This window comes from Penicillium canariense, assembly GCF_028826845.1.
Source record: "Penicillium canariense strain IBT 26290 chromosome Unknown utg000001l_segment0_segment0, whole genome shotgun sequence".
NCBI lineage: Eukaryota > Fungi > Ascomycota > Eurotiomycetes > Eurotiales > Aspergillaceae > Penicillium > Penicillium canariense.
This window is the reverse complement of record NW_026622728.1, coordinates 7,551,613-7,569,379: the sequence shown is the minus strand read 5'-3', so window position 1 is coordinate 7,569,379 and position 17,767 is coordinate 7,551,613. Positions and strand designations below refer to the sequence as shown.

At 52.9% G+C, this 17,767-nt stretch overlaps 6 protein-coding genes across 6 annotated transcripts; 1 reads left to right on the top strand and 5 right to left on the bottom strand.

Moving 5' to 3' along the window:
* Positions 1-334: 334 nt before the first annotated feature.
* N7482_002615 (exocyst subunit SEC8) lies at positions 335-4,211 on the bottom strand (the record flags this gene model as incomplete). Its single annotated transcript, XM_056684740.1, has 6 exons — positions 335-1,309; positions 1,376-1,483; positions 1,547-1,695; positions 1,748-1,883; positions 1,940-3,657; positions 3,725-4,211. The coding sequence occupies 6 exons, from the start codon at positions 4,209-4,211 to the stop codon at positions 335-337; spliced, it is 3,573 nt and encodes a 1,190-aa protein (XP_056548346.1).
* A 510-nt stretch (positions 4,212-4,721) lies between these two features.
* Positions 4,722-7,193, bottom strand: ampp (aminopeptidase P; the record flags this gene model as incomplete). Its single annotated transcript, XM_056684739.1, has 10 exons — positions 4,722-4,969; positions 5,025-5,069; positions 5,125-5,209; positions 5,265-6,099; positions 6,156-6,201; positions 6,256-6,477; positions 6,538-6,599; positions 6,656-6,821; positions 6,884-6,943; positions 7,010-7,193. The coding sequence occupies 10 exons, from the start codon at positions 7,191-7,193 to the stop codon at positions 4,722-4,724; spliced, it is 1,953 nt and encodes a 650-aa protein (XP_056548345.1).
* A 1,159-nt stretch (positions 7,194-8,352) lies between these two features.
* On the top strand, positions 8,353-9,564 carry N7482_002613 (uncharacterized protein; the record flags this gene model as incomplete). The annotated part of the gene is made up of 1 exon (XM_056684738.1): positions 8,353-9,564. One exon carries the CDS (start codon positions 8,353-8,355, stop codon positions 9,562-9,564), a length of 1,212 nt encoding a protein of 403 aa, XP_056548344.1.
* A 258-nt stretch (positions 9,565-9,822) lies between these two features.
* On the bottom strand, positions 9,823-11,382 carry N7482_002612 (FMN-dependent alpha-hydroxy acid dehydrogenase family protein; the record flags this gene model as incomplete). Its single annotated transcript, XM_056684737.1, has 3 exons — positions 9,823-9,986; positions 10,034-11,209; positions 11,256-11,382. 3 exons carry the CDS (start codon positions 11,380-11,382, stop codon positions 9,823-9,825), a joined length of 1,467 nt encoding a protein of 488 aa, XP_056548343.1.
* Positions 11,383-13,514: 2,132 nt separating this feature from the next.
* N7482_002611 (pyridoxal 5'-phosphate synthase subunit PdxS) lies at positions 13,515-14,594 on the bottom strand (the record flags this gene model as incomplete). The annotated part of the gene is made up of 3 exons (XM_056684736.1): positions 13,515-14,144; positions 14,243-14,425; positions 14,490-14,594. 3 exons carry the CDS (start codon positions 14,592-14,594, stop codon positions 13,515-13,517), a joined length of 918 nt encoding a protein of 305 aa, XP_056548342.1.
* A 969-nt stretch (positions 14,595-15,563) lies between these two features.
* Positions 15,564-17,287, bottom strand: N7482_002610 (translocon subunit SEC61; the record flags this gene model as incomplete). Its single annotated transcript, XM_056684735.1, has 5 exons — positions 15,564-15,645; positions 15,703-16,778; positions 16,847-17,014; positions 17,086-17,186; positions 17,278-17,287. 5 exons carry the CDS (start codon positions 17,285-17,287, stop codon positions 15,564-15,566), a joined length of 1,437 nt encoding a protein of 478 aa, XP_056548341.1.
* Between the last annotated feature and the right edge of the window lie 480 nt (positions 17,288-17,767).

Here is a 17,767-nt window from a genome sequence, read left to right as displayed (position 1 = left end):
AGTTGGCAGGATCTTGTAAATTGCGCCCAGGCGACTAGAGAACTAAAATCGAACACTTGAAACACGCGTGGAGCCAACCCGCTCTAGTTGACACTCGGGAAAAGCCGAAAACGGCGGGATCCGTGCTTGACTAGGCTTAGTCTGCCGTCGTTGATTCGAGTGGAATAGAAAGCGTGGTGAAATTGATTAAGTGGAAATGAGGCTAGGGTGAGATGCTATAATCCTGCTTCGACCGCTTTATGAGAGCTCGGGGGCCAAATAGTCCTGCCGGTGCAAAGGGACCTTTCTCTAAATAACAGAGTTGACAATGGAGTGACCCGCCAGGTAAATTCGTCTAACGCGCATCCCACATGATCTCATTCAGGCGCAACAGCGCATCGGCGCTGGCCTTCTTCGCTGCCATGAAATCCTCCCGACTTTCGGCACCCCGGGGTCCGCGCGAAATCTCGGAGAAACACAGGTCCACAAGAACTCGGAGCTCATCGTAGGTGAACGGCTCGCCATTTCCAGCGGCCAGGGCTTGGTCCCCATGTGCGGCGAACGCCTCCTTCTCGTCCTTAGCGTAGTCCAGGGCTTTCTCTGCCCCCTCTAGGAACCAGTCCAAGAACTTGGCACTCCTCGGCAGCGCCACCACCTCCTGGGATGGAGACTCAGTCCCTTCCGTTGACTCGGCGGTGGGGTCAATGATGATATTCTTCAAGTTCTGCTGCAGAACAAGCACGTCGAGCTGGAGACGAAGAGCACCGTTCGCGTTCATGGCGCCAATATAGCGGGTGCAAGCCACAAACACCCGGTCGATGAATCGCGCCAGCCCAGATGTGATGAACCAATGCTCGGCGGAGCCCAAGTAGGTTGAGATATTCGTGTCGAAGCGGATCAGATCACCGTTCAGTTGAAGAATCGTGGGCGACGCCGCCGTCGGCTGGTTCATGACGATATGCCACCAGCTCTCGCTGGTGCTGGGAGACGGTGTCAGGGGTTCAGAATTCCGCACAGTCGGCGGGTTGGGTCCCGACATGGTCTTCGTCAGCATATGGATAATACCACAACGGATATCAACATGCAAGGTCAGAAGAGCATTGGATCCAAGCCCATGCAGCGAGTCAAGAGTTTGATCGAATGCTGCTGCCGTCTCGTGGTTGAGCGGCAAATATACAGGCGTGTTGATGCTGTCACGTGTGGGCTTCATCGCTCCAAAGAGGGTCCATCGGCGAGACGGGCGACCATTCGCAGTCAAGGCAGACGACTCTGACTCCGAAGCGGAGTCGACGACCCGTCTGATCTTTGCAAGGTGGCTTCCCAGCCATTGCTATAAGTGCCTAGTTAGCGACCAAAAAGGATATGCTGTAACTGTGATCGAACTGTTAGTACTTACCATACTGTTATACAAAAGCGACAGGGCGACAACAGTCTTCGGATCTGATATGATATCGTACGGCTCCAGGGGAACCTGATCGGTCCGTTTGAGAAGGAGATCAATTTCCTGGCACTGTTAGCACTATTCATTTTCAAAAGTAGATAGATGTGATGGCTGGTGGTGGCTTACCGTATCAATAAGTGTTTGCTTCTTCGCACTGGCTCCCTTCCGCAGTTCATCAACCACGTCATGGATATCACCGGACTCGGCAAATGCAGCAGCAGCCTTCAATCGCACTTCGCCGCCATGGTTTCGTGCAGAAACTTTCGTGACCATTGCTTTACGTGACATTAGCTCTGGGCTCTGTTGTTCCAATCCGGTGCAACTTACCTTTATACCAACCGCAGCATTTATCGTAGTAAGTCATAATCTGATCAATCAAAAGCTGTGTAAATGCCTGATCGTGCGGGATGCTCGACAACATCTTGCTGAACTCCCGCACGATGGACATGAACTTGACGGTACCCTAATTGATAAACTCATTAAAAAAGCATCGGGGATATCGGGGAAGGTTTGGCGTACCTTAAAAATGGGTCGAGGTGAGACCTTGGTCCATTGCGGGTCTTCAGTGAATGCATCAGCAGCGATGAAGCTGAGCGTACACAGATCTGTCACAGTCTCGTCCAATTGAGGAAGGAAGACATTGACCATGAAGTCATCAAGGAAAGTGGTCAAGGTGCTCATGGAGATATCCGAGTCAACCGGTACAATATCCTTGAGACGCTGAATGAAAGACAGCGACGGCGGTAGAAGCAGCCTCATATTGAAGACACTAGGCTCAAGCAAGATTTTATGTCCAGTTCCTGAATTGCCTTGCCTTGAGGGCGAGGCATCGTTCGCCGAGGTCTTCTGTCGTGTCTTGGATACCAGACCTGGAACAGATGACTGAAGGATCTCATCCAGCTCATCTTGCTCAGCCTTCATTTCCGAGCTCTGCTCGATCTCGGACAGCTTGAACATTTTCTTGTTCTTATCCCTGTTACCAACGGAGAGATATCGCTGAGCATCTGCCTCGTCGCCTCGGGACCTGAAAGAGGTCTCCCCATCAGTTGCAAGGTAGTCATGTAGCAGGGACCGGATCTCGCTTTGCAAAAGTTTCCACAGTTCCTTAAATCCACCAGAGAACATCTCGCTTTTAGCAGTACCTTCACGTCCCATAATTGCTGCAACGACATCATGGACAACTCGGTGGCCCTCTGCAATAGCCTCAAACTTGGCGTAGAGAGACCAAAGGAACTCAGTAAGGACATGACCGCGCTCTTCAATGGTTTCAGTTGGCAGATTGGACTTGAGTTGGTTGTCGTGAGATGAGAATGTTCGATTCGGGGTAGGATAACGAGCATCCACTTCGGCATTTGTCTTGTCGACCACAGTAAAAAGCTCCACAGGCAGACGTTGAGCAATTCGATCAACAGCGGTGTCAAGATGTCCCATCTTGTTCAAAGCTTCGATCAACAGCTGAATGTAGGAGAAGGTATCTGCTTCGGGATTTCGAGACGCATCCTCAATCATCGGTGTTGACGCGTCAAATTTGGCCAGGAAACTGTAGACAGGGCGATCCCACGGACGGTTTCCACTCCAGCTGCTCGAGTTGATATCCCCTTCCCCGGTTGGTGCCTTCCATCGATCTGAGCAGTACGGGGACTTGAGGTATAAGTGGTCATGCAGCTCTTCAATCAAAATATCTGTGAGGGAGATCTCTTGGTTGTTGAAGTAGGCACGGATGTCGGCCAGTGCACCAATTTCTTCGAGCTCAGAGCGTCGCAGTAATCGCAGTCCAGTGTGTAAAACTTCCACTGCCGCAAGGAACCGTTTGTCGGAAATGCGGGACTCGAGCTTCTCCGGAAGAGACTGGATCTCTTCGATCTGAGCAAACAGCTGCAAGAGGTCGTCATAATTCTGCGACGAAGTGGCTAGCCCTTTCAGCTCCGGCTTCGTAGACAGCAGCCCAGACTTAGCCTCCTCCAGGGAGTTCCTCAAGTTGCGCACCCGGCCTTGAGAGCTTGAAATATTAGACTGGATCTTGTGGTACGTTCCGATGGAGCTGTTGAAGCCCTGGTGGTGCTCGTTCACAATTGCCTTGAGCGTTCTCTGGATCTGGTTGTACATGTGCAAAAAGTCGGGCTCTCGGTCTGCCTTTCCCAATGTGCTTGTGTCCATCAAGCTGAGGGCGACTTGGACTGGAATGCATTCAGCGTCGGTCATAAAATCCCAATCCTGCTGGATAGACTGGAGAACATCTGTAGACCACCAAAAACGTGAGCGAGGTGAGATCAACGGGGAATGCCTTTATAGGACGTGACGAACCTTCCACAGACTGCATTTCAGCTGTATTGCTCTGCACTACCCTGGCATCAGGTCCATTCCTCTCTCGATTCCGACTTTCTTGGTACTGCATGGCATCCAGGGAGCGATCATCCCTTCCACCTTGGTGTCTTCTATCTGTCGGCCCATTTCTTGTCCGTGACCGGGAGGTAGACTGTGGCGGCTGTTGCTGTCGATCACGATCTGCCCGATCGCGCCGGCGCTCTGGAGATGCCGGCCCTGGTGGTGCGAGAGACGGCTGCTGTGACGTCTCAGGAAGAAATCCGCCATAGCCACCAGGGCGGCGATCGCGACCTCCACCTCCTGCGCCTCCTCTTTCTCCTCCCGCCCCTCCAGCTGGACTCCCAGCGCCTCGGCCGCTGTACCCATTCGCGCCGAGGCTGCTATTGCCATAACCGCCATCACCGGGGTCATACCGGCTAGCGCCGGAGTACCCATAGCCGTTACTGTAGCCGCTTCCCCCACTCATTCCCAATGGTTTCTGCTCAATGCAGTGACGTGTCTGGGCCGATTGGAGGGTTGTTCGTGGGCTGTGACAAGGGGCGAGGGGCCGCACTTGACGGGCGGGTGTCTAGTCGGTCCTTCAGGTGGCTGTGGCTTGCGCGCGGCGATGGTGTAGAAAGGACAGTGACCATTATTGAACGCGCAATTGAGGGCGCGCTGTGGACAGCAATGGGAGGTTGTGGGGTGAATGCTGGCTGAGCAACGCTGGGCGGGATGGGGAAGTCCCAAGAGTTGGGCCCACATGAGCTTTCCGCTAGCCGCATTGCCGCCATAAAACATGTGGAATCCGAGATTAGCCTATCTATACGATTTCAAATAGCAATACAAGTGTACAAAGTTTGTTTCAGAAAGAGTATTAATTACTGTGCCTCTAGATGTACGGGTGCCAAAAACAATGTGCTTGTCTCCGCACTTATGGGAGGTCAGCCGCATCCTGGTATCGACCATATGTATCAACAGGCCTCCAGGCAACGCTCTACTTGGAGATGGGTTGGGTCTCGCGCTCAAGCCACTTCTGAGTCAACTCGTCCTCGTTGAAGTAGTGGTGCGTCTTATCCCAGACCTCGGCGTGGTAGTCATTCACCCACTTGATCTCAGCATCACTCAGCAGAGACGGCTCGATAAGGTTGCGACCAATCGGAGTCATAGTAACGTGTTCGAAGCCGAGCCACTGCTTGTCGCCAAACGTGTAGGGAGTCTTGACCTCACGAGCCATGACAATGTCTGCAAAGAATTAATCATCGCACATCAGTGGAGGGACAGAGATCGCAAGACTCACTCTCAATTCGGATGCCAAACTTTCCATCCTCGTAGTATCCGGGCTCTAGAATCGCTGGTTAGCATTAATAAAGAAGCGAAATCAGAACAGGACTTCGAACCATCCGAGATCACGTTTCCGGCAGCAATAGGAACCTCGGTGTACTGAACACGGGTGCCGATGCCAATAGGGCCCTCGTGGACGTTCTGATACAAGTTAGCGTACTAAGAATAAAAAAAGAAGTGTCGCTGGGATATATACCAGGTAGGAGCCAACTCCGTGGCCGGTGCCATGGAGGAAATCCAAGCCTTCCTTCCACAGGAACTGGCGGGCCAGCACATCAATTGCAAAGCCACTGGTGCCCTTGGGGAATACAGCGGTATCAATGCCAATAAGGCCCTTCAGAACCAAAGTGAATGCCTGCTTCTCAAACTCGGTGGGCTGGCCGAAGTGGAATGTTCGGGTGGTATCGGTGGTACCATCCAGATACTGGCAGCCAGAGTCGCAAAGGTAGATAGCTGTGGGGTCAATGACCGAGCAGCTTCCCTTCTCGGGCTTGTAGTGGATGACGGCGCCGTTGGGACCGGTGGAAGAGATTGTGTCGAACGACAGGCCAGAAAAGAAGTCGTGCTTGGTGCGAATTTGCTCGAGCTTGTCGGCGGCATCAACTTCATCCAGAACAGTCTTCTTGTTGATCAACTCGTTCTGAAGCCAAGCAAAATACTCGGTCAGCGCGGCACCATCGCGTATGTGACAGGCGCGCATTCCTTCCAACTCCACTTCGTTCTTGACAGCCTTGGCATCGGCGATCGGGCTACGGGCCTCTTCAACCTGGTCCTCGCCACCCAGATTAAGACTAAGGGCCCAGGAGGCCTTGTTAGATAGCAGGAACTTATTAGGCGCCTCGCTAGTGGACTGGCTCCGAGCAGTGCCGAGAGCCTTAGCATCGGCAAAGATAGAATCATATGGCTTGACAACCACATTCTGTCCCAGATGAGCAGTCACCTCGGGGGTGAGCTTGTCGGCCTCCACGTACAGCTCTGCTGTGGTTGGAGTAATGATAGCGTATGAGAAGAACACGGGGTTGTAGGGAATACTGCCCAGAGTCAGTCACTAATGGAGATTCACGCCAAGGTGGGAGGGAAATCCTACTCGCTTCCTCTCAGATTGAACAACCAGGCGATCTCATCCAGCATGGCTATTATTCACAGTTAGTGGGTGGAATTCCACGATGAGAGAAAGTCCGTCGTACAAACAATAAATCCAGCCTTCTTCTTCGTCTCCAGTTCCTTGCGCAGCTCGGCCACCTTCTCCTGGAACGGCTTGCCAGCATACTTAACCGGGTGTACGCGCACCTTCTCACTGGGGCGCGAGGGACGGTCCTTGCCCCAGACCAAATCAACTAAGTTTTGTTGAATTCCAACCAAAGACGAGCCATTCTTCTCGAGGGTCTCCGCCAGCTTGCGCGCACCGGCTGAGCAACAAGGCCCCGTCAGCTATGAGTTTCGCGCTGAAAGGGAGCAGTGGCACTTACAGGCGGTGATCAAAGACGGGTCAACACCTACAGCCTTGCCACCCTGGGCTTGTTCGGTCGTCCTATAGCGCACTCAGTAATTAGACCAGTCAAAGCTTCCAGCAAGTACCGCCCATACCATTCTTGCCATGTGGGAACACCCTCAATGCCCCGCTTCAGGAGATGCCAGTTGTTATCCAGTTGCTTCGCAGCTTGGTTAAAGTACCGCCCATCGGTGGACAGAGCAGCTTTGCTCAGGGAGATGATCGCGGTACCGGCGGAGCCGGAGAAGCCCGAAATGAATTCTGCAATGGAACAAATGGTGAGTTGTCGGACTAGGAGAATGGAAAGGGTGGCGATCGCTAACCTCGGCGGCCGTCGCAAGGCGCAATGTACTCGGACTGGTGGCTATCTTCTGAAGGAACGACTTTGAAACGAATAAGCAGAGGTCCAGGATTGCATAGAAGCTAGAAAAAAAGAAATAGCAGCATACTGTATACATCCACCTTGTGTTCTTTCATCAGCTGTCGCAACTGCGACAGGCGCTCCGTAGTGTCGACAGTCGCCATATCGATGATGAAGCGAGGACGAGAATCGGAGAAGAACCTTGAGGGTCGGAAAGGACTCGGCGATCGCAGGGGTGTCCGGGGGAGGCGAATCGAGCGGGAGAAGAGCATGGACACCGAATGGTAGCGGAGGAAATGCGCACCAAAGCAAGGAGCGATCGAGCACTCGCGCGAAATTCGATGATCCGCGGGGGGGAGAGGGATCGAGAAGAGGGGAGACCGAAGATAAAGCGTTTGATAACGAGCTCAGGGTGCTACAGTCGGTCTGGTCGTGTGAGTGGCCTCTTCCATCCACCGGCCCACTCTGCCATGTTGTCATGTTTGCACTGCGGAGGCGACACGGCGAAGCCATTTAACCCGCATGGCAATGTCATTGTCGAGGCAACCTTGAGGAAAGCTCTCAGGCGTTTATGGTCTTTGAAACAAACCCGATGGATTGTCCCGTGACCGCCAACCCAATTCCTTGGTAGCCCTAGTGCCTGTCTCACGGTTGCATGAACCCCGTAAGCTTATACTTTCGTTCATCCATGAGCAGCTATGCGGTTTACTACATTTGACCGCTATCTCTTACTTCAAAGTTTCAGTGTATACAAGGCCGTTAATGTTTGAGTTAGACGCATTGTTGAAACTTTACTTCCCTCTATGAGGTCAGCAGATTTTCAACAATCATCAAACCAGCTTATGATTAGTTTGTAATTCGATCTAACTTGATAAATCCCCAGTATATTGACCCAGAACTGTTTTTCTACCTGCTACAGGCCATATAGGGTGGGCCAATGGGCCTGTCAAGCTCCCAGGAAAGCAGTCCGTGGACCATCGCGTCAGGCAGCACCGCACCGCCACAGAGGCGGTGCATGTCACGAAAATAAAAATAACATCCCTTTAGCGCCTTGCGACTCGACGGACGGAGGCCAAGTGGATACAAGCCTTGGGAGCATTCCTGATGCCTCACCGCACCGGGCTGCATCAGGTCCCTGCAGGGCCACCGTTCAGGCTAAGTTTTCTTCGGGATTTTGCTTCTAACTAGATCCTCCTCTCCACCATCTAAGCTCGCAATTCACCTTGTTCCCCTTACTCAAACTTGCGCATGCCTCAGATTTCAAACACTCCAGAATCTTTGCTGCCCCGCTCAGATTCGCGAAATCCTGCTACCACATGTAGAGGGATTACAGCGCAAGGTCGGCCCTGCCGCCGCTCTTTGGCTGCTTCCCAGACTCCATCACCGGCCTCAACTCCTCGAGAAAGAGGTGTACACCATGAACCATCAGGCATGGCTTCCTTATACTGCTGGCAGCATAAAGATCAGGCAGCGTCATCCAATACCTGGAATGACACCGTTACTCCGGCGAAGCCGAGGACCAGCATCGACACCTTAATGGACAGACTCGGCGTTCTCGAGATCAATGATAAGCCACCAAGAGGATCTCAGAAACAGAAAACAGGCCAAAGTGGTTGCAGTGAGAAGCGTCGCCCGCGGTCGAAGAAAACCCTCTGCTGCTTTGAGATTGTGGACGACGACAAGGATTCCAGGCCACCGGCGCCTGTTCGGACGCCTGTACAAAAACGACCGACACAATGCCGGTCGTATACTCCTCAAACTTCATATCAAAATGTGCGTCGACCAGCCTCAGTTCCACGGCCACAGCACGTGGGAGTGCCCTCAACTAGACAGGGAGTATCTTCTGCTCCGCAAACACCGTCTCGACCGTCTTTCCCCAACAACACAAAGAATTCCTCGTCGTCACAAACCCCATCTCTGCTATCATGGATTCCTACAACTCATTCCCCACAAACGACATCTATACTTCTTACAGAGCTGGCGAAGCCTATTTCCACTGCCGACGATGAGGGCTACATCTACATGTTCTGGGTGACACCCCAGACTGCTGCAACGCGCAACAGTGCCCACTCGCCACTCCCCAGGGATATCGCATCGTCCATACTGCCTTCTGTCCCAGAAAGCAACAACAGCCTCCGTCCACCACCTCAACCTCGCAGTGTTAGCGAAGCTATCGCCGCTGCTCGGGATCTGAACGCTCTAGCCTCCAATCCAACATCAACCGCGCCAGGAACCATCAGATTGAAAATCGGCCGCACGAGTAATGTGCATCGTCGACTTTCCGAATGGACACGTCAATGCTCCCATGATTTGACTTTGATCCGCTACTACCCATATACGCCATCCTCTGCGTCTTCTTCCCCTGCAAGGAGATCCGCACCTCGACAGCGCGCCGACAGCAGTGGTCGGAACACTACCCCTGCAGCTTCGCTGGTTGCAGGAAGAAAGGTTCCGCATGTTCATCGTGTGGAACGGCTGATTCACCTTGAGCTAGCCGATTTGCGCGTGCGCGATCTTGGCCGCTGCAATGAATGCGGGAAGGAGCACCGGGAATGGTTTGAGGTCGAGGCGGCCAAGGAAGCGCTGCGGAGAGTGGATGAATGTGTACGACGATGGGTTTCATGGGGAGAGTCCATGGCGTGAAAGCAATGCATTGTATAAGACCTGTTCAGATTACATATCGTGTGCGCTGCACTAGAACATCATAGAAGGCCCTTAAAAAGGATATTAAGGGCTCGTTATGTGGGTTAACTACATATCATTTAGTAACCTGTGTCGGAAATCCGGCTTCGGCTTCATGTTTTGTGGTCTAGTAATATCGCAAGCTGTTCCATGCAACAGGACTTAAAATTCAGATCAATATTTCATGAAGGCCTCGCATCGTAGAAGCCGCATCACTATTTACAACTTTAGCAATCGTCGCATGAAACTCTTTGGGCCAGACGGGTAATTTGGAGGCATCCATTGCTCGACTTTTGCTGTATTGATGTAGGTTGGGGAAGCATCTCGCATCAAATCCGTCATGCCTACCAGTTGCATCGATGTCCGGATTTCCTCCTTGATCACTGTCCTGAAATTAGCCATATCCATTCAGTGTTATACTTCTACTTACATTCTACCGCATGCTCCACTCCCTCTTGGCCGTAGCCTACGGCATATTGAAAAGGTCTACCGAGACCAACAGCTGAGGCACCAAGACAGATGGCCTTGACGATGTCTGAGCCACGCCGAAAACCCCCATCCACTAATACCTTCATCTCACCAAAGATCTCTGGGCAGTAACGATGAATCTCCAACAGAATGAGTATGGCCGGTGGCGCAGTGTCTGCAGCTCGACCTCCATGATTGCTTATTACGATGCCATCACAACCAACTTGCATAGCAATAAGAGCATCCTCGGCACGTTGGATACCCTTGACGAGGATTGGAATATCAGTGATATTTCTCAGCCACTTGAGATCATTCCAGTTCAACGTGGAGTCGATCATCGCGCTGTTGGACTTCGATAGACCGGCGCTCTTCTTCCCGCCGGGGTTGCTATCCTGCGTCACACTGATCAGGACAGTATTTCCGTCCGGTTTAGTGCGCTCATCTGCCTCTCTTTTCGACATGACTGGTAAATCAGCAGTCACGAAGAGCGCCTTCACCTTTCCCGAATTCTGGGCTTGGCGAATAAGTGCTTCGGTTTTCGGTCGGTCTTTGTTGATATACAGCTGGTAGAAGGCTTGTTTTGAGGTTGCGTCGAGAATTTCCGACAAAGGATACGACGCCATGGTTGAAATGCAGTATGCAATCCCAGATGTCGCGGTGCCCCTAGTCAGTGCCAATTCTCCATCCTCGCAAACCGTTTTGGCTGCACCAACGGGCGAGATGTAAACCGGGATATCAAGATCGCATCCAAAGAGGGTCGATTTGGTGTTGACCACCGAAACATCGCGCATAATAGCTGGACGGAACCATATGTCCCGGAAAAAGGAGCGATTTGCATCTCGCGTGAAATTATCATTTGCCGCCCCGCTATTGTAGGCCCACGATTTCGGGCTGAGAGTGTTCATGGCCACTTGCTCGAAGTCATCCAGGTTCAATATGTCTTCGAGAGCGGGCTTTTGATACGCCCTGTCTGCTGAGTTCAATGCTTTGGGTGGCTCTTCTTCTCTGCTCCATTCCTCGGTGATGGTGCTGGTATCCAGTTCACCGATTGAGTGGTCATCCAGATCATTGATCAGAGATGGTGAGTGAGTGCTATTGTATGTCTGCGATGCATCCCGGCCAGCGAATTGGTAGATTACTATTCCAATCAGCTCAAGATCGTAACGGAGCGGTGGTATGCCTACTCTTTGCACCGCCAGGGTGCTCTGGTGCGAATCCGGTCACATCGTACACTCTTCCATTGACCACGATCCATATATCATCGTCGCAACTATGTTGAGAAACTTCATGCGTAGAGACTTTTCGGGCCATTGTATCTTGTGCTTTCCTTGGTTGGTCTTCAACTTGTTTTCCCAGAGTAATTGTTAGGCAATCATCAGCTTCCTGAGAATATCCTTTGCGTCGTATTGGGCTAGCACAGTGCGGGGAAACCAAGCGCCGCTGCGGAAGGACATCGGAAATCCACCGTGGCCATGTAGATCGGCAATGGCACCAGGAAAAGAATCGGGGGGTCAGATCTGGAAAATAAATGACGCTTCAAAATTAAGGACCACTCCCAAGAGCTGTCCAGTTCCCAGTAGGTTTCTTTACTGCACATCCTCCCGCGTACTCTAGTTGGTGTCTGATCGCATAGGTATTGGCTTTGGGTACCTAGTCAGCCGACACCAAATGGACGGCATTTATGAATCGGATGGTCGTATATCTCTTGAGTACGATCCCTTCCTCCAAAATGCGGACTAAGTATCACTCTGGCACTTCTCGAAGACGAATTACAAAAAATCTCGTTAGAAGCAATAGAGTTCATACTCTTCATCCTTCCGGCTGTTCAATACTGGCCACCAGTACGCGGTATTCAAAATGCTTCCCTGAGGCTGCTTTGGTCCAGTCAGATAAATCATATGGATATGGCAATATACGCAGGGCATCAATACAGGCTGCATAAGCGCCATTTTCAGTCCCAGGAATAGATTCATGGTAGAGTCTGCCCCCTCGAATGTTCACAACGGCTTTAAAAAGGACTTCCACTTGTTGGTTAGTTGGAGGCACTCCGCAAAGCCTCTAGCCTGTAGAATCCAGGCCAATTAGTACGTAAGCTCATGTCAGATTCTCTCAAGATCAAAGTACATCCCATTCCTACTGGGCTTGAGAAATGATATGGAGCGATTAAGTGAAAGTGACTCCGCCAAATGATTGAATTTGTCCTGAAAAGGACTGGTATCGCGATGAGATTCCACGTTAGGGTGGTAGAAGCTTGTTCCGGCATATTGTTTCCTTATTCCTCTAGCCTTCTGCCAGTCGAATGGGGAAGAACCGGAATGATACCAAATTCCGAGATCGACTTGTCAGTAGACGACTGCGCCAACGGTTTCTGGAAACAGCGACAATCTTTGGTGCCAGACAATTCTATAGCTCGAGAGTTATAGACTTAATATTGTTTAGCGCTGCAAAGACTGGATATAATATCAGGTAAGGACTGAGAAACTTGGAATTCACCCTACATGGCCAATTTCCCCTTTGGTTCGCACTTTGCACGGTCTATTAGTGCTGGGTGGCCGTGTTGAGCGCTTCGTTGCGCGTTAGTGTTCCGTGCACGTCTCTGTCATCTTCGTCCAAGCTTTCAGCATGACGCGTTCATAACTCTAGCCCTGCCGAATCAATGGGGGCTGTACTTCATTCTAGATCTCCCAAGCGCCCTGCGCACCTTACGCCCTATGCACATTCACCTGCACGCCAAGCCCGTAATCCAGGCTTCCGCGGTATGTAACGATACATACCATTACAAATGCACTCGGAAAAATGAGGCTCCGCACGGGTAGTCTCGGTGGCACAAAGGGGAAGTGGACGAGCAGGCCAATGATCGCCGACGGGCTCTGCAGGGTCCGAATTTCCATATGACACACCCCGTGAATTCCAATGACCGGGGAGCAGGGATTCTCTTCCGGCCATGTTCACTACTTTCCCCAGAGCGTTCGGCGATTGGTAGTTCGGAGCGGAGGACCTATCAGATGATCGGCCCGGCTCCCGTAGTGTCGAGGGGCGGTTATCTGCAAGACGCCTTTAGGGAGCCTGGAATTGCAAGTGTCCAAGTCAATTGTCATGGAAAGGATTGTGCGAAATTGCCCCACCTGGTTAGCCCGAGGTTTATGGGAAAGAAGTGTCCTAATTGAGATACCGGGCTCTGGGCGCTGCTGCCAAGTTGGCAAGTTGCTCCGTACTGGAGATAATTTCACAGTGACCGCCCACCCCCACCCCCCGCCCCCCAATTTGGAGAAATCAGGACGCCAGATGCTGTGCTTGGTACAAACAAAAATTGTAGGATAAACAAAAAAGTTGAATTTTGTGTTCAAAAACGGTTCGTGGCTCATGTACAAAAAATTTTAAACCGGCCTGCAGGCCAAAAGACAGGATACAAAGTAAACTCAAACAGGCAAAAAAAATGGGGTTTACCAGCCGCGGCCAGCCATCTTGTCAGCCTCGGGCATCTTCTGCACATTGATGCCAACCATAGCCTCGCCCAGACCCTGGCTAACCTCAGCAAGGACCTTGGGGTCCTTGAAGTGAGTAACAGCCTGGACAATAGCCTTGGCGCGCTTCTTCGCATCGCCAGACTTGAAGATACCGGAGCCGACGAAGACGCCGTCGCAGCCCAGCTGCATCATCAGCGCCGCATCGGCAGGGGTGGCAACACCGCCAGCAGCGAAGTTGACGACAGGCAGACGGCCCTTCTCGGCGACCTCACGGACGAGCTCGTAGGGGGCCTCCAGTTCGCGGGCGAAGGCGCGCAGCTCGGGCTCCGGGTCGGCGCTGGCCTGGAGGATGCCGCGGGCCTTGGCGATCTGGGCGTTGACGGTACGCATGTGCTTGACGGCCTCGACGACGTCGCCGGTGCCGGCTTCGCCCTTGGTGCGGATCATGGCGGCGCCCTCAGAGATGCGGCGTAGGGCTTCGCCCAGGTTACGGCAGCCGCAGACGAAGGGCACCTTGAAGGTGGACTTGGTAACGTGGTAGACGTCATCAGCAGGGGTCAGGACTTCGGACTCGTCGATATAGTCGACGCCAATGGCCTCGAGGATCTGGTGTGGCGGGGCGAAGGGTTAGCGTTCGTTCGTCCGCGATGCGGGGATCAAGATTTTCCTTGGCCGTTTGCAGGCAGGCGATGGACTGAACGTACCTGGCACTCAACGAAGTGGCCGATACGAGCCTTGGCCATGACGGGGATGGTGACGGCCTCCATGATCTCCTTAATCATGCTGGGGTCGGACATGCGCGCGACGCCACCTTCGACACGGATATCGGCGGGGACACGCTCGAGGGCCATGACGGCGGCGGCACCGGCCTCCTCGGCAATACGGGCCTAATGAGTAGAGCAAACGTATCAGCTTTGATCTAATGAATCACAGTGTGCATGACAAGGGTACCTGCTCCGCATTGACGACGTCCATGATCACGCCACCCTTCAGCATCTGCGCGAGTCCGGCCTTGACGGTGAAGTCATTGCCGTTGGTACCGTTCGTCTGGGCCATTGTGTGGGATGGAGGGGTGTGAAGGAAGAGAGGAGAATGGAGAAAGATAGGGAGTGTCCTAAGGAAGAGAAAGAAAACGGATGAGAGTTAAAAGAGGATGGCGAGGCGAAAAGTGAGTCAACAGGCCCCGATAAGAAATACAGGTTCCCCCGCCAAAATTTTCGCCTCAGGCCAAGCAGGCCGGGGCTGCCCCTCGCCCGGTCCTAAGCTCGCCGTGCGAAGTCGGGCGTAGAGTTACCCGAGGATACCGGGATCCTGAAAGACGGGTATGGTACCGTATTACAGTATGATCCTGCAGAGAGGTCATTGCACAGGAAGTATAGGGCAAGTCATCAAGTGATGATCGGACAATTATGTGCCAGATGCGCTATTGGATGAACTATACTGACGGTCTCCAGCATCTAATTCCTGGATGGATGCATACTGCAAGGAACCCACATCACAGTCGCGTCTAATCTAACAGTAGAGGTCCTAGAGAGCCTTACCTCTCTGGTCTTGACTGAAACCACAGCGATACAACAGATTTCCGCCGACACCAATTTTAATGAGACAAGTAGATTGATTTGGTTTTTAACATGAAATATGGTTACAGGCCCCCATAGAGAGCGCTCCTGACTTTGACGGCGGCACGATCGCTGACAAGACTGGCCGGCCGCCTCTTTCGCCATCCACCATGCCGGTAGCCCTTCAAGAAATCCAGCCTGATGCATTCAATACAGGCAGCTAGAAACCTCAGTGGCATCCCCCGGCGCACTGCCCCAGGATCGCCAACTTGAAATCATGGGCCGAGATCGGCCCAGTCCAGTCTTTGCCGCAACGAGCCTCCCAACAATTCATTCTCCCCAAAGATAATATAAAGAAGAGCGGCCAAATTAAAAGGACGAAAAGTAGTAAACAGGACTGCAAAAGACTACCAAAGCATAGCCTCTCATCATACTACTCATGAAAAGAAGTCGGCAGTTTCAGCGTTTAGCTGCCAGGGACGAGGCCCTTCAGGCCGGCGCCAATGTCGCCCTCGCGGGCAGCAATCTCAAAGTAACCGTAGATGATGCTGGTACATTGTTAGCTGTTTGAGTCTGATATGGATAAAGAGAGGCGGGAAACTTACGTCACAGCAAGCAGGATACCAGTACCGCTGCCGAGGGCACCGAGGAGGTCGGAGGCGACGGACAGGGCACCAATGCAGGCACCACCGAAAGCGGCAGCGGTGGGAATGACACGCTTGAGCTCCTTGTACATGCTCTGCTCACGGTGGCCGGACATAACGAGACCCTGGTCCTTAAGTTGCTTGGCAACGTCACGGGGAGCGGAGCCAGAAACCTCAATCCAGGTCTTAGAGAAGAGAGCGCAAGCAACCAGCATGAATGCAATGTAGACAGCGGTGTGGATGGGGTCGAGAAGAGCCTCCTTGAAGTTCAGAGGGGGCGACATGTAGTAAGCGATACCCGAGGCGGCGTACAGCTGGGCAGAGCCCTCGCGGGGCTCCCAGACACCGAGGAGACGGACCAGCAGGTTGTCAGAGAAGCGAGAGTACAGCATCTGGCTGATCAGGAAGACGTTGGAGCTGAGAGCAGACTGGAGCATGATAGGCATGTTCGAGGTGTAGAAGAGACGAACGGGGTAGGAACCGCGCATACCACGCTGACGGGCGGACTTGACGGGGATCTCGACACGGAAGCCCTGCAGGTAAATGACGGCAGCGAAGACCAGGAGGGTGGCCAGCAGATTCATCACGTTGGGCAGGTTCTGGCGGTAGAACGCCTCGTACAGGGCACGCTGCTTGTCGGGCCAAGTCAGGAGAAGGTGGAACAGGGCGATGATCGCACCCTCGAACTCGGGGCCACGGCCGGTGTTGATGGTCGTGGGGGAGAAAGCCTTCCAGACGATAGACTCGCAGATGTTGGTGGCAATGAACAGCGAGATACCGCTGCCAAGACCGTAACCCTTCTGGAGGAGCTCATCCAACAGAATGACAACGAGACCGGCCACGACCAGCTGGACAATCAGGAGAACGCAGATACCGGCACCGAGGTCGCTGGGCTGGCCATAGAGACCAGTCAGGACGTAAACACAGGCCTGGCCGAAAGAAAGGATGATGGCGAACAGCTTCTGGGCGGTCTGGTAGAGCTCGCGGTCGGTCTTGAGGTCCAGGTTGACGTCGATGAGGTGGGTACCGGCAAGCAGCTAGCAAACAGACGGAGGTTAGCTCGATTGTCGCCGGTCGCTATATCTCAATTGATTTGCATGCATACCTGGAAGACCATGCCAGAGGAGATGATGGGGGTGATACCCAACTCCATCAGGGTACCCCGGTTACTGGCCAGCATCATACGCAGCCAGTACAGGGGGTCCGAGGTGTCGGAGGACACGATGCCGTACAGAGGCATCTGGCTCATGACCAAGAAGATCAAGAGAGTCAACTGCAAAACGGTTGGTGTTAGGATTCCGGCCAATTCTTCATGTCCACACGCAGGCGATTTGGGCAACGTACACCCGTCCACATCAACTTTTGGTTGAAGGGCACCTTGGTCTCAGGCGCTGCCACCTCCGGGAGGAGGGGCGTGAAGGGCTTGATCAGGTCAAGGAAGCGTACTAAGATCCTCCATCAGCATTTGGAGGTCCATTGAGATCGATGCGACGTGGGTTGTAGCGATCGCGTGCTGGGAGGGCTGGGGGGACTCACGGCCGCTCATGGTGACTGTCTTCCTCCCAATCCGTCGAAAAATAAATAGAGGAAGCTGGAAATTAAAACCAACCGAAGGAGCGGAAAGGTTGCGAAGGTATGAAAGGGAAAAAGAAAAGGAGAGGGGGGGGGGGGGGGAGAAGAGGTGGTCGGAGGGAATGGGGGGAGGAGGAAGAGGAGGGAAGAGTCTCGCTGGCCACTTTTCGCTTCGCGCTAATTAAGGCCACTTGGTCTTCGCCGCGAACACACGCCTGGAGAAGCAACCACGTTGACTCAACAAGCACGCAAACGAGAGAAGCTCCAAGATCTGAACATTTTGTCCCGTCCCCAGTGTCACTCTTCAATATTCCATTGCTTTATGATACAATGCCCCAAGGTGCTCCTGTGTAGCCGAAGCATGTGTGTACCCCGGTGTAGAGGACCCCGAGCTTATCCCCACACCACCAAAAGGGTCGCTGCCAGCAGGGTCTACGGAGCTGCAAAACAGTTA